The 15000-nt window shown below is 41.0% G+C and overlaps 1 protein-coding gene across 1 annotated transcript in view; it reads left to right on the forward strand.

Annotated features, from left to right (window-relative positions):
* LOC124021194 (ankyrin-3-like) overlaps positions 1–15000 on the forward strand; it is a gene marked incomplete at its 3' end in the record, with an annotated part of 48619 nt that overhangs the window by 2330 nt on the left and 31289 nt on the right. Inside the window, exon 2 of the mRNA XM_046336540.1 lies at positions 4093–4194. Coding sequence (XP_046192496.1) covers positions 4093–4194 — 102 coding nt within the window. The remainder of the gene's footprint in view (positions 1–4092; positions 4195–15000) is intronic.

Here is a 15000-nt window from a genome sequence, read left to right on the forward strand (position 1 = left end):
GTTATAGTATCTAGTTAGTAGTATAGATATATACAGTTTAGTTATAGTATCTAGTTAGTAGTATAGATATATACAGTTTAGTTATAGTATGTAGTTAGTAGTATAGATATATACAGTTTAGTTATAGTATCTAGTTAGTAGTATAGATATATACAGTTTAGTTATAGTATCTAGTATACAGTTTAGTTATAGTATCTAGTTAGTAGTATAGATATATACAGTTTAGTTATAGTATGTAGTTAGTAGTATAGATATATACAGTTTAGTTATAGTATCTAGTTAGTAGTATAGATATATACAGTTTAGTTATAGTATGTAGTTAGTAGTATAGATATATACAGTTTAGTTATAGTATCTAGTTAGTAGTATAGATATATACAGTTTAGTTATAGTATCTAGTTAGTAGTATAGATATATACAGTTTAGTTATAGTATCTAGTTAGTAGTATAGATATATACAGTTTAGTTATAGTATCTAGTTAGTAGTATAGATATATACAGTTTAGTTATAGTATCTAGTTAGTAGTATAGATATATACAGTTTAGTTATAGTATGTAGTTAGTAGTATAGATATATACAGTTTAGTTATAGTATCTAGTTAGTAGTATAGATATATACAGTTTAGTTATAGTATCTAGTATACAGTTTAGTTATAGTATCTAGTTAGTAGTATAGATATATACAGTTTAGTTATAGTATGTAGTTAGTAGTATAGATATATACAGTTTAGTTATAGTATCTAGTTAGTAGTATAGATATATACAGTTTAGTTATAGTATGTAGTTAGTAGTATAGATATATACAGTTTAGTTATAGTATGTAGTTAGTAGTATAAATATATACAGTTTAGTTATAGTTATGTCGTTAGTAGTGTAGATTTATACAGTTTAGTTATAGTATGTAGTTAGTAGTATAGATATATACAGTTTAGTTATAGTTATGTCGTTAGTAGTTTAGATAGATATATACAGTTTAGTTATAGTATCTAGTTAGTATTTTAGATAGATATATAGATTTTAGTTATAGTATCTAGTTAGTAGTTTAGATAGATATATACAGTTTAGTTATAGTATCTAGTTAGTAGTTTAGATAGATATATACAGTTTAGTTATAGTATGTAGTTAGTAGTTTCTCTCTCTATCCCTCCCTCTCTTCATCCCTCCCTATCTCTCCCTCCCTCTCTCCATCTCTCTCTATCCCTCCCTCTCTTCATCTCTATCTATCTCTCACTCCCTCTCATCTCTCTCTCCATCTCTCCCTACTCTCTCCCTTTCTTCATCCCTCCCTATCTCCCTATCCTTTATCTCTCTCTCTATCTCCCTCTCTCTCTTCAGACCTCTCTATCTCTCCCTCCCTCTCTTCATCTCTCTTCAGACCTCTCTATCTCTCCCTCCCTCTCTTCATCTCTCTTCAGACCTCTCTATCTCTCCCTCCCTCTCTTCAGACCTCTCTATCTCTCCCTCCCTCTCTTCATCTCTCTTCATCTCTCTCTATCTCTCCCTCCCTCTCTTCATCTCTCTCTATCTCTCCCTCCCTCTCTTCATCTCTCTCTATCTCTCCCTCCCTCTCTTTAGACCCTCTATCGCTCTCATACTAGTAAATCAAGTTGATATTCTGAAACAGAACCCTGGTCGTTGTCAAGGTGATGTTCTGGAACAGAACCCTGGTCGTTGTCAAGGTGATGTTCTTGGTCCAAGTCTCAAATTTGTGATGATGTTTCCTAGTTCCTATATAATGATGTGATGATGTTTCCTAGCTCCTATATAATGATGTGAGGATGTTTCCTAGTTCCTATATAATGATGTGAGGATGTTTCCTAGCTCCTATATAATGATGTGAGGATGTTTCCTAGTTCCTATATAATGATGTGAGGATGTTTCCTAGTTCCTATATAATGATGTGAAGATGTTTCCTAGCTCCTATATAATGATGTGATGATGTTTCCTAGCTCCTATATAATGATGTGACAATGTTTCCTAGCTCCTATATAATGATGTGATGATGTTTCCTAGCTCCTATATAATGATGTGATGATGTTTCCTAGCTCCTATATAATGATGTGATGATGTTTCCTAGCTCCTATATAATGATGTGACAATGTTTCCTAGCTCCTATATAATGATGTGATGATGTTTCCTAGCTCCTATATAATGATGTGATGATGTTTCCTAGCTCCTATATAATGATGTGATGATGTTTCCTAGCTCCTATATAATGATGTGATGATGTTTCCTAGCTCCTATATAATGATGTGACAATGTTTCCTAGCTCCTATATAATGATGTGACGATGTTTCCTAGCTCCTATATAATGATGTGATGATGTTTCCTAGCTCCTATATAATGATGTGATGATGTTTCCTAGCTCCTATATAATGATGTGATGATGTTTCCTAGCTCCTATATAATGATGTGACAATGTTTCCTAGCTCCTATATAATGATGTGATGATGTTTCCTAGCTCCTATATAATGATGTGATGATGTTTCCTAGCTCCTATATAATGATGTGATGATGTTTCCTAGCTCCTATATAATGATGTGATGATGTTTCCTAGCTCCTATATAATGATGTGACAATGTTTCCTAGCTCCTATATAATGATGTGATGATGTTTCCTAGCTCCTATATAATGATGTGATGATGTTTCCTAGCTCCTATATAATGATGTGAGGATGTTTCCTAGTTCCTATATAATGATGTGAGGATGTTTCCTAGTTCCTATATAATGATGTGAAGATGTTTCCTAGCTCCTATATAATGATGTGATGATGTTTCCTAGCTCCTATATAATGATGTGACAATGTTTCCTAGCTCCTATATAATGATGTGATGATGTTTCCTAGCTCCTATATAATGATGTGATGATGTTTCCTAGCTCCTATATAATGATGTGATGATGTTTCCTAGCTCCTATATAATGATGTGACAATGTTTCCTAGCTCCTATATAATGATGTGATGATGTTTCCTAGCTCCTATATAATGATGTGATGATGTTTCCTAGCTCCTATATAATGATGTGATGATGTTTCCTAGCTCCTATATAATGATGTGACAATGTTTCCTAGCTCCTATATAATGATGTGACGATGTTTCCTAGCTCCTATATAATGATGTGATGATGTTTCCTAGCTCCTATATAATGATGTGATGATGTTTCCTAGCTCCTATATAATGATGTGACAATGTTTCCTAGCTCCTATATAATGATGTGATGATGTTTCCTAGCTCCTATATAATGATGTGATGATGTTTCCTAGCTCCTATATAATGATGTGATGATGTTTCCTAGCTCCTATATAATGATGTGATGATGTTTCCTAGCTCCTATATAATGATGTGACAATGTTTCCTAGCTCCTATATAATGATGTGATGATGTTTCCTAGCTCCTATATAATGATGTGATGATGTTTCCTAGCTCCTATATAATGATGTGATGATGTTTCCTAGCTCCTATATAATGATGTGATGATGTTTCCTAGCTCCTATATAATGATGTGATAATGTTTATCCCAGAGGGGGGTTGATCAGTGGTAGGTCATTGGTAGGTCATTGGTAGGTCAGTGGTAGGAAGTGGTAGGTCATTGGTAGGTCATTGGTAGGTCATTGGTAGGTCAGTGGTAGGTCAGTGGTAGGTCATTGGTAGGTCAGTGGTAGGTCAGTGATAGGTCAGTGGTAGGTCAGTGATAGGTCAGTGGTAGGTCAATGGTAGGTCAGTGATAGGTCAGTGATAGGTCAGTGGTAGGTCAGTGGTAGGTCAGTGGTAGGTCAGTGGTAGGTCAGTGGTAGGTCAGTGGTAGGTCGGTGGTGGTGCACACACACACTCAATCAGAACGCCATTAAATACCGATGTTCCGTATATAATATATATAATACTTACTGTCTATTTTTCTCTCTCTCTTTCTACCTCCCCCTCTCTCTATCTCTCTCTCTACCCCCCTCCCTCTCTATCTCTCTCTCTCTCTACCTCCCTCTCTCTCTCTATCTCTCTCTCTACCCCCCTCACTCTCTATCTCCCCCTCTCTCTACCCCCCTCCTCTCCTCTCTACCCCCCTCCCCCTCTCTCCTCTCTCCTCTCTCTCTCTCCAGTCTGACAGTAACACTAGTTTCCTGCGTGCTGCGAGGGCGGGGAACCTGGACAAGGTTCTGGAGTTCCTGAAAGACGGAGTTGACATCAGTACCTGTAACCAGGTAAGAACCACGGGAGGTTGCTGTGGCAACGAACGGCTAGACACACAACCTTTTAGTCAGCAGCAGCACCGCCCTGTATCCTACTGATGGCCTCTGAAGCTAAGCAGGGTCGGTCCTGGTCAGTCCCTGGATGGGAGACCACCCTGTATCCCACTGATGGCTGGTCTCTGAAGCTAAGTAGGGTCGGTCCCTGGATGGGAGACCAGATGCTGCTGGAAGTGGTGTTGGAGGGCCAGTAGGAGGCACTCTTTCTTCTGGTCTAAAGACGATGTCCCAGGGCAGTGTTTGGGATGCTGTTGTTTTGTTTTGTCCACTCAGCGTAAAGAGAATTAACCCTAGTCAACAGTATATAACTATGGAGGCTAGTCAACAGTATATAACTATATAGGGAATGGGTGCTAGTCAACAGTATATAACTATATAGGGAGTGGGTGCTAGTCAACAGTATATAACTATATAGGGAATGGGTGCTAGTCAACAGTATATAACTATGGGTGCTAGTCAACAGTATATAACTATATAGGGAATGGGTGGTAGTCAACAGTATATAACTATATAGGGAATGGGTGCTAGTCAACAGTATATAACTATATAGGGAATGGGTGCTAGTCAACAGTATATAACTATATAGGGAATGGGTGCTAGTCAACAGTATATAACTATATAGGGAATGGGTGCTAGTCAACAGTATATAACTATATAGGGAATGGGTGCTAGTCAACAGTATATAACTATATAGGGAATGGGTGATAGTCAACAGTATATAACTATGGGTGCTAGTCAACAGTATATAACTATATAGGGAATGGGTGCTAGTCAACAGTATATAACTATATAGGGAATGGGTGCTAGTCAACAGTATATAACTATATAGGGAATGGGTGCTAGTAAACAGTATATAACTATGGGTGCTAGTCAACAGTATATAACTATATAGGGAATGGGTGCTAGTCAACAGTATATAACTATATAGGGAATGGGTGCTAGTCAACAGTATATAACTATATAGGGAATGGGTGCTAGTCAACAGTATATAACTATGGGTGCTAGTCAACAGTATATAACTATATAGGGAATGGGTGCTAGTCAACAGTATATAACTATGGGGGCTAGTCAACAGTATATAACTATATAGGGAATGGGTGCTAGTCAACAGTATATAACTATATAGGGAATGGGTGCTAGTCAACAGTATATAACTATATAGGGAATGGGTGCTAGTCAACAGTATATAACTATGGGTGCTAGTCAACAGTATATAACTATATAGGGAATGGGTGCTAGTCAACAGTATATAACTATGGGGGCTAGTCAACAGTATATAACTATATAGGGAATGGGTGCTAGTCAACAGTATATAACTATATAGGGAATGGGTGCTAGTCAACAGTATATAACTATATAGGGAATGGGTGCTAGTCAACAGTATATAACTATGGGTGCTAGTCAACAGTATATAACTATATAGGGAATGGGTGCTAGTCAACAGTATATAACTATGGGTGCTAGTCAACAGTATATAACTATATAGGGAATGCGTGCTAGTCAACAGTATATAACTATATAGGGAATGGGTGCTAGTCAACAGTATATAACTATGGGTGCTAGTCAACAGTATATAACTATATAGGGAATGGGTGCTAGTCAACAGTATATAACTATGGGTGCTAGTCAACAGTATATAACTATATAGGGAATGGGTGCTAGTCAACAGTATATAACTATATAGGGAATGGGTGCTAGTCAACAGTATATAACTATGGGTGCTAGTCAACAGTATATAACTATGGGTGCTAGTCAACAGTATATAACTATGGGTGCTAGTCAACAGTATATAACTATGGATGCTAGTCAACAGTATATAACTATGGGTGCTAGTCAACAGTATATAACTATATAGGGAATGGGTGCTAGTCAACAGTATATAACTATATAGGGAATGGGTGCTAGTCAACAGTATATAACTATATAGGGAATGGGTGCTAGTCAACAGTATATAACTATATAGGGAATGGGTGCTAGGCAACAGTATATAACTATATAGGGAATGGGTGCTAGTCAACAGTATATAACTATATAGGGAATGGGTGCTAGTCAACAGTATATAACTATATAGGGAATGGGTGCTAGTCAACAGTATATAACTACATAGGAAATGGGTGCTAGTCAACAGTATATAACTATATAGGGAATGGGTGCTAGTCAACAGTATATAACTATGGGTGCTAGTCAACAGTATATAACTATGGGTGCTAGTCAACAGTATATAACTATATAGGGAATGGGTGCTAGTCAACAGTATATAACTATATAGGGAATGGGTGCTAGTCAACAGTATATAACTATGGGTGCTAGTCAACAGTATATAACTATGGGTGCTAGTCAACAGTATATAACTATATAGGGAATGGGTGCTAGTCAACAGTATATAACTATGGGTGCTAGTCAACAGTATATAACTATGGGTGCTAGTCAACAGTATATAACTATATAGGGAATGGGTGCTAGTCAACAGTATATAACTATGGGTGCTAGTCAACAGTATATAACTATATAGGGAATGGGTGCTAGTCAACAGTATATAACTATATAGGGAATGGGTGCTAGTCAACAGTATATAACTATATAGGGAATGGGTGGTAGTCAACAGTATATAACTATATAGGGAATGGGTGGTAGTCAACAGTATATAACTATATAGGGAATGGGTGCTAGTCAACAGTATATAACTATATAGGGAATGGGTGCTAGTCAACAGTATATAACTATATAGGGAATGGGTGGTAGTCAACAGTATATAACTATATAGGGAATGGGTGCTAGTCAACAGTATATAACTATATAGGGAGTGGGTGCTAGTCAACAGTATATAACTATGGGTGCTAGTCAACAGTATATAACTATGGGTGCTAGTCAACAGTATATAACTATATAGGGAATGGGTGCTAGTCAACAGTATATAACTATATAGGGAATGGGTGCTAGTCAACAGTATATAACTATATAGGGAATGGGTGGTAGTCAACAGTATATAACTATATAGGGAATGGGTGCTAGTCAACAGTATATAACTATATAGGGAATGGGTGCTAGTCAACAGTATATAACTATATAGGGAATGGGTGCTAGGCAACAGTATATAACTATGGGTGCTAGTCAACAGTATATAACTATATAGGGAATGGGTGCTAGTCAACAGTATATAACTATATAGGGAATGGGTGCTAGTCAACAGTATATAACTATATAGGGAATGGGTGCTAGTCAACAGTATATAACTATATAGGGAATGGGTGCTAGTCAACAGTATATAACTATATAGGGAATGGGTGCTAGTCAACAGTATATAACTATATAGGGAATGGGTGCTAGTCAACAGTATATAACTATATAGGGAATGGGTGCTAGTCAACAGTATATAACTATGGGTGCTAGTCAACAGTATATAACTATGGGTGCTAGTCAACAGTATATAACTATATAGGGAATGGGTGCTAGTCAACAGTATATAACTATATAGGGAATGGGTGCTAGTCAACAGTATATAACTATATAGGGAATGGGTGCTAGTCAACAGTATATAACTATATAGGGAATGGGTGCTAGTCAACAGTATATAACTATGGATGCTAGTCAACAGTATATAACTATGGGGGCTAGTCAACAGTATATAACTATATAGGGAATGGGTGCTAGGCAACAGTATATAACTATATAGGGAATGGGTGCTAGTCAACAGTATATAACTATATAGGGAATGGGTGCTAGTCAACAGTATATAACTATGGGTGCTAGTCAACAGTATATAACTATATAGGGAATGGGTGCTAGTCAACAGTATATAACTATATAGGGAATGGGTGATAGTCAACAGTATATAACTATGGGTGCTAGTCAACAGTATATAACTATATAGGGAATGGGTGCTAGTCAACAGTATATAACTATATAGGGAATGGGTGCTAGTCAACAGTATATAACTATGGGAATGTGTGTGTGTGTGTGTGTGTGTGTGTGTGTGTGTGTGTGTGTGTGTGTGTGTGTGTGTGTGTGTGTGTGTGTGTGTGTGTGTGTGTGTGTGTGTGTAGTTGTTGTAATGTGTCCAGTCTCTGTCTTATGTAATAGACTTAATATTTCAGCTCACATCATTTGGTCTTTAAAAGCCTCTGTGTCGTAAGTTAAACACACACACACACACTCACACACACACACACACACACACACACACACACACACACACACACACACACACACACACACACACACACACACACACACACACACACACACACACACACACTCACTCACTCACTCACTCACACACACACACACACACACACACACACACACACACACACACACACACACACACACACACACACACACACACACACACACACACACACACACACACACACACACACACACTCACACACACACACACACACACACACACACACACACACACACACACACACACACACACACACACACACACACACACACACACACACACACACACACACACACACACACACACAGCATCTGTTTTGCGAGTTATTCAGTTAGGTCATAAGTCATAGGTTTATTACATTTATTTATTATATTGTTTTATATAATATAAACAACGGAACAGGCTGGTTTAGACCACAGCCCATAGGGTAGTAGTGTAGTGTAGTGTATAGGGGACAGGGTGGTTTAGACCACAGCCCATAGGGTAGTAGTGTAGTGTATAGGGGACAGGGTGGTTTAGACCACAGACCATAGGGTAGTAGTGTAGTGTAGTGTATAGGGAACAGGGTGGTTTAGACCACAGCCCATAGGGTAGTAGTGTAGTGTAGTGTATAGGGGACAGGGTGGTTTAGACCACAGCCCATAGGGTAGTAGTGTAGTGTAGTGTATAGGGTACAGGGTGGTTTAGACCACAGCCCATAGGGTAGTAGTGTAGTGTATAGGGAACAGGGTGGTTTAGACCACAGCCCATAGGGTAGTAGTGTAGTGTAGTGTATAGGAAACAGGGTGGTTTAGACCACAGCCCATAGGGTAGTAGTGTAGTGTATAGGGAACAGGGTGGTTTAGACCACAGCCCATAGGGTAGTAGTGTAGTGTATAGGGAACAGGGTGGTTTAGACCACAGACCATAGGGTAGTAGTGTAGTGTAGTTTATAGGGTACAGGGTGGTTTAGACCACAGCCCATAGGGTAGTAGTGTAGTGTATAGGGGACAGGGTGGTTTAGACCACAGCCCATAGGGTAGTAGTGTAGTGTAGTGTATAGGGGACAGGGTGGTTTAGACCACAGCCCATAGGGTAGTAGTGTAGTGTAGTGTATAGGGGACAGGGTGGTTTAGACCACAACCCATAGGGTAGTAGTGTAGTGTAGTGTATAGGGGACAGGGTGGTGGTTTAGACCACAGTCCATAGGGTAGTAGTGTAGTGTAGTGTAGTGTATAGAGGACAGGGTGGTTTAGACCACAGCCCATAGGGTAGTAGTGTAGTGTAGTGTATAGGGGACAGGGTGGTTTAGACCACAGTCCATAGGGTAGTAGTGTAGTGTATAGAGGACAGGGTGGTTTAGACCACAGTCCATAGGGTAGTAGTGTAGTGTATAGGGAACAGGGTGGTTTAGACCACAGCCCATAGGGTAGTAGTGTAGTGTAGTGTATAGGGAACAGGGTGGTTTAGACCACAGCCCATAGGGTAGTAGTGTAGTGTAGTGTAGTGTATAGGGGACAGGGTGGTTTAGACCACAGCCCATAGGGTAGTAGTGTAGTGTAGTGTATAGGGAACAGGGTGGTTTAGACCACAGCCCATAGGGTAGTAGTGTAGTGTATAGGGAACAGGGTGGTTTAGACCACAGCCCATAGGGTAGTAGTGTAGTGTATAGGGGACAGGGTGGTTTAGACCACAGCCCATAGGGTAGTAGTGTAGTGTAGTGTATAGGGAACAGGGTGGTTTAGACCACAGCCCATAGGGTAGTAGTGTAGTGTATAGAGGACAGGGTGGTTTAGACCACAGCCCATAGGGTAGTAGTGTAGTGTAGTGTATAGGGGACAGGGTGGTTTAGACCACAGCCCATAGGGTAGTAGTGTAGTGTATAGGGGACAGGGTGGTTTAGACCACAGCCCATAGGGTAGTAGTGTAGTGTATAGAGGACAGGGTGGTTTAGACCACAGCCCATAGGGTAGTAGTCTAGTGTATAGGGGACAGGGTGGTTTAGACCACAGCCCATAGGGTAGTAGTGTAGTGTATAGAGGACAGGGTGGTTTAGACCACAGCCCATAGGGTAGTAGTGTAGTGTAGTGTATAGGGGACAGGGTGGTTTAGACCACAGCCCATAGGGTAGTAGTGTAGTGTAGTGTATAGGGGACAGGGTGGTTTAGACCACAGCCCATAGGGTAGTAGTGTAGTGTAGTGTAGTGTATAGGGGACAGGGTGGTTTAGACCACAGTCCATAGGGTAGTAGTGTAGTGTAGTGTATAGGGGACAGGGTGGTTTAGACCACAGCCCATAGGGTAGTAGTGTAGTGTAGTGTATAGGGGACAGGGTGGTTTAGACCACAGCCCATAGGGTAGTAGTGTAGTGTATAGGGGACAGGGTGGTTTAGACCACAGCCCATAGGGTAGTAGTGTAGTGTAGTGTATAGGGGACAGGGTGGTTTAGACCACAGCCCATAGGGTAGTAGTGTAGTGTAGTGTATAGGGGACAGGGTGGTTTAGACCACAGCCCATAGGGTAGTAGTGTAGTGTAGTGTATAGGGGACAGGGTGGTTTAGACCACAGCCCATAGGGTAGTAGTGTAGTGTAGTGTATATGGGACAGGGTGGTTTAGACCACAGCCCATAGGGTAGTAGTGTAGTGTATAGGGAACAGGGTGGTTTAGACCACAGCCCATAGGGTAGTAGTGTAGTGTAGTGTAGTGTATAGGGTAGTAGTCATTAGTAGATATCCAGCTCTATGTTCTGCTGGGTCACTGTGACATCATTAGTAGATATCCAGCTCTATGTTCTGCTGGGTCACTGTGACATCATTAGTAGATATCCAGCTCTATGTTCTGCTGGGTCACTGTGACATCATTAGTAGATATCCAGCTCTATGTTCTGCTGGGTCACTGTGACATCATTAGTAGATATCCAGCTCTGTGTTCTGATGGGTCACTGTGACATCATTAGTAGATATCCAGCTCTATGTTCTGCTGGGTCACTGTGACATCATTAGTAGATATCCAGCTCTGTGTTCTGATGGGTCACTGTGACATCATTAGTAGATATCCAGCTCTATGTTCTGCTGGGTCACTGTGACATCATTAGTAGATATCCAGCTCTATGTTCTGCTGGGTCACTGTGACATCATTAGTAGATATCCAGCTCTATGTTCTGATGGGTCACTGTGACATCATTAGTAGATATCCAGCTCTATGTTCTGCTGGGTCACTGTGACATCATTAGTAGATATCCGGCTCTTTGTTCTGATTGGTCACTGTGACATCATTAGAATGCCCCCAAACCTCCCACCTCTCCCTTCTCTCTCAGCTGCTGTATTTGGGTTGGTCTGAGTCTCCCCACAACTGTTCTCACCCCCTTCCCCCCCCTCCTCCTCCTCCTCCCCTCTCCTTAGTCATATTTTGGGTCAGGACTGGAGAGGAGAGGAGAGGGTGGAGGAGAGGGGAGGAGAGGAGAAGAGGGGAGAGGAGAGGAGAGGGGGAGGAAAGTGGAGAGGGGAGGAGAGGAGAGGGTGGAGGAGAGGAGAGGGTGGAGGAGAGGAGAGGAGAGGAGAAGAGGGGAGAGGAGAGGAGATTAGATGAGAGGAGAGGAGAGGGGGGAGGAAAGTGGAGAGGGGAGAGGAGAGGAGATTAGACGAGAGGAGAGGAGAGGGGGAGGAAAGTGGAGAGGGGAGAGGAGAGGAGAGAGGAGGAGAGGGGGGAGGAGAGGAGAAGAGGGGAGAGGAGAGGAGAGGAGAGAGGGGAGGGGGTTTAAACAACACCTCCACCCCCTGTCCATCTGTCCCTTCAACCTGTCTCTGTAGTGATGTATAGTAGTCACAAGGTGTCATGAAGGAGCATAGGGGATTTAAAGGGTGTGTGATTCACAGAGTATTTATTATCTGGTTTCCCTAGTAACTGATCTGAGGTCTGAAGCTAAGCCTATTGGCTGAAGCTAAGTGTAGCCTCCGGTCCAGTACTGTATCCACTATAGAGTCTCGTATGGATTCACAGAGTATTATCTGGTTTCCCTAGTAACTGATCTGAGGTCTGAAGCTAAGCCTATTGGCTGAAGCTAAGTGTAGTCTCCGGTCCAGTACTGTATCCACTATAGAGTCTCGTATGGATTCACAGAGTATTATCTGGTTTCCCTAGTAACTGATCTGAGGTCTGAAGCTAAGCCTATTGGCTGAAGCTAAGTGTAGTCTCCGGTCCAGTACTGTATCCACTATAGAGTCTCGTATGGATTCACAGAGTATTATCTGGTTTCCCTAGTAACTGATCTGAGGTCTGAAGCTAAGCCTATTGGCTGAAGCTAAGTGTAGTCTCCGGTCCAGTACTGTATCCTCTATAGAGTCTCGTATGGATTCACAGAGTATTATCTGGTTTCCCTAGTAACTGATCTGAGGTCTGTGTTTTGGGGGGTTTTCTCCCCTCGTGGTTAAGATTAGGATTTGAGGAAGGTAAACTGATCCAACGACACACGCATAAACATAAACACACACACACACACACACACACACACACACACACACACACACACACACACACACACACACACACACACACACACACACACACACACACACACACACACACACACACACACACACACACACACACACACACTTACAAACCTGTATCTCCTCCAACACACACAAACACACCACATACGCTTGCTCACACTCAGACCCCCCCCCCCCCCCCCACCAACAGACCCCCCTCTCCAACAGACACCCCCCCACAGACCCCCTCCCCAACAGACACCCCCTCCCCCCCTCCCCAACAGGCACCCCCCCCTCCCCAACAGACACACACCCTCCCCTCCCGGTCAGTGTAACAGGAGAGGCCTGCCCTTCGTATCTGTTCGTTGGGGCGTCAGGTGACCTGCTGTAAATACCACTAAAGGGGCAATCTGGGATTCAGGAAATAAGATCGGTCCACCCAAACACTGTGTTTTGATTGGCTAACAGCTGAGCGATGGGTCTGGAGATAACGTAAACACTCTCAAACGTATAGACGGAGGTATGGATGCGAGGACTGAGCGTTACGTGAGATCAGAATGATAGTTGTTACCGTGTTTTTGAGACTTTACGGTGTTAATTTACAAAACGATGGACGAACAACAAGGTCACGTTGTGTGTTCTGACCACAACTAAACTGATGAGGCGTTTATGAAATTATATTGTTCAAGAAAATCTAATCAAATCAAATGGTATTAGTCACATGCTTCGTAAACTACAGTTGTAGACTAAGTGAAATGCTTAGTTAGAGTCCACTGGTCTATATGAACTACCTCTGGTCCACGTAACACATCTAATGACTGGTCTATATGAACTACCTCTGGTCTATATAACACATCTAATGACTGGTCTATATGAACTACCTCTGGTCTATATGAACTACCTCTGGTCTATATTAACTACCTCTGGTCTATATTAACTACCTCTGGTCTATATTAACTACCTCTGGTCTATATGAACTACCTCTGGTCTATATGAACTACCTCTGGTCTATATGAACTACCTCTGGTCTATATGAACTACCTCTGGTCTATATGAACTACCTCTGGTCTATATGAACTACCTCTGGTCTATATTAACTACCTCTGGTCTATATGAACTACCTCTGGTCTATATGAACTACCTCTGGTCTATATGAACTACCTCTGGTCTATATAACACATCTAATGACTGGTCTATATGAACTACCTCTGGTCTATATAACACATCTAATGACTGGTCTATATGAACTACCTCTGGTCTATATGAACTACCTCTGGTCTATATGAACTACCTCTGGTCTATATGAACTACCTCTGGTCTATATGAACTACCTCTGGTCTATATAACACATCTAATGACTGGTCTATATGAACTACCTCTGGTCTATATAACACATCTAATGACTGGTCTATATTAACTACCTCTGGTCTATATGAACTACCTCTGGTCTATATAACACATCTAATGACTGGTCTATATGAACTACCTCTGGTCTATATAACACATCTAATGACTGGTCTATATGAACTACCTCTAGTCTATATGAACTACCTCTGGTCTATATAACACATCTAATGACTGGTCTATATGAACTACCTCTGGTCTATATGAACTACCTCTGGTCTATATAACACATCTAATGACTGGTCTATATGAACTACCTCTGGTCTATATAACACATCTAATGACTGGTCTATATGAACTACCTCTGGTCTATATGAACTACCTCTGGTCTATATAACACATCTAATGACTGGTCTATATGAACTACCTCTGGTCTATATAACACATCTAATGACTGGTCTATATGAACTACCTCTGGTCTATATAACACATCTAATGACTGGTCTATATTAACTACCTCTGGTCTATATAACACATCTAATGACTAGTCTATATTAACTACCTCTGGTCTATATTAACTACCTCTGGTCTATATTAACTACCTCTGGTCTATATTAACTACCTCTGGTCTATATTAACTACCTCTGGTCTATATTAACTACCTCTGGTCTATATAAACTACCTCTGGTCCATGTAACACTGTTTAATGACTGGTCTATATGAACTACCTGTTTAATGACTGGTCTATATTAACTACCT

This window comes from Oncorhynchus gorbuscha, unplaced genomic scaffold, assembly GCF_021184085.1.
Source record: "Oncorhynchus gorbuscha isolate QuinsamMale2020 ecotype Even-year unplaced genomic scaffold, OgorEven_v1.0 Un_scaffold_1082, whole genome shotgun sequence".
In the NCBI taxonomy this organism is placed as follows: domain Eukaryota; kingdom Metazoa; phylum Chordata; class Actinopteri; order Salmoniformes; family Salmonidae; genus Oncorhynchus; species Oncorhynchus gorbuscha.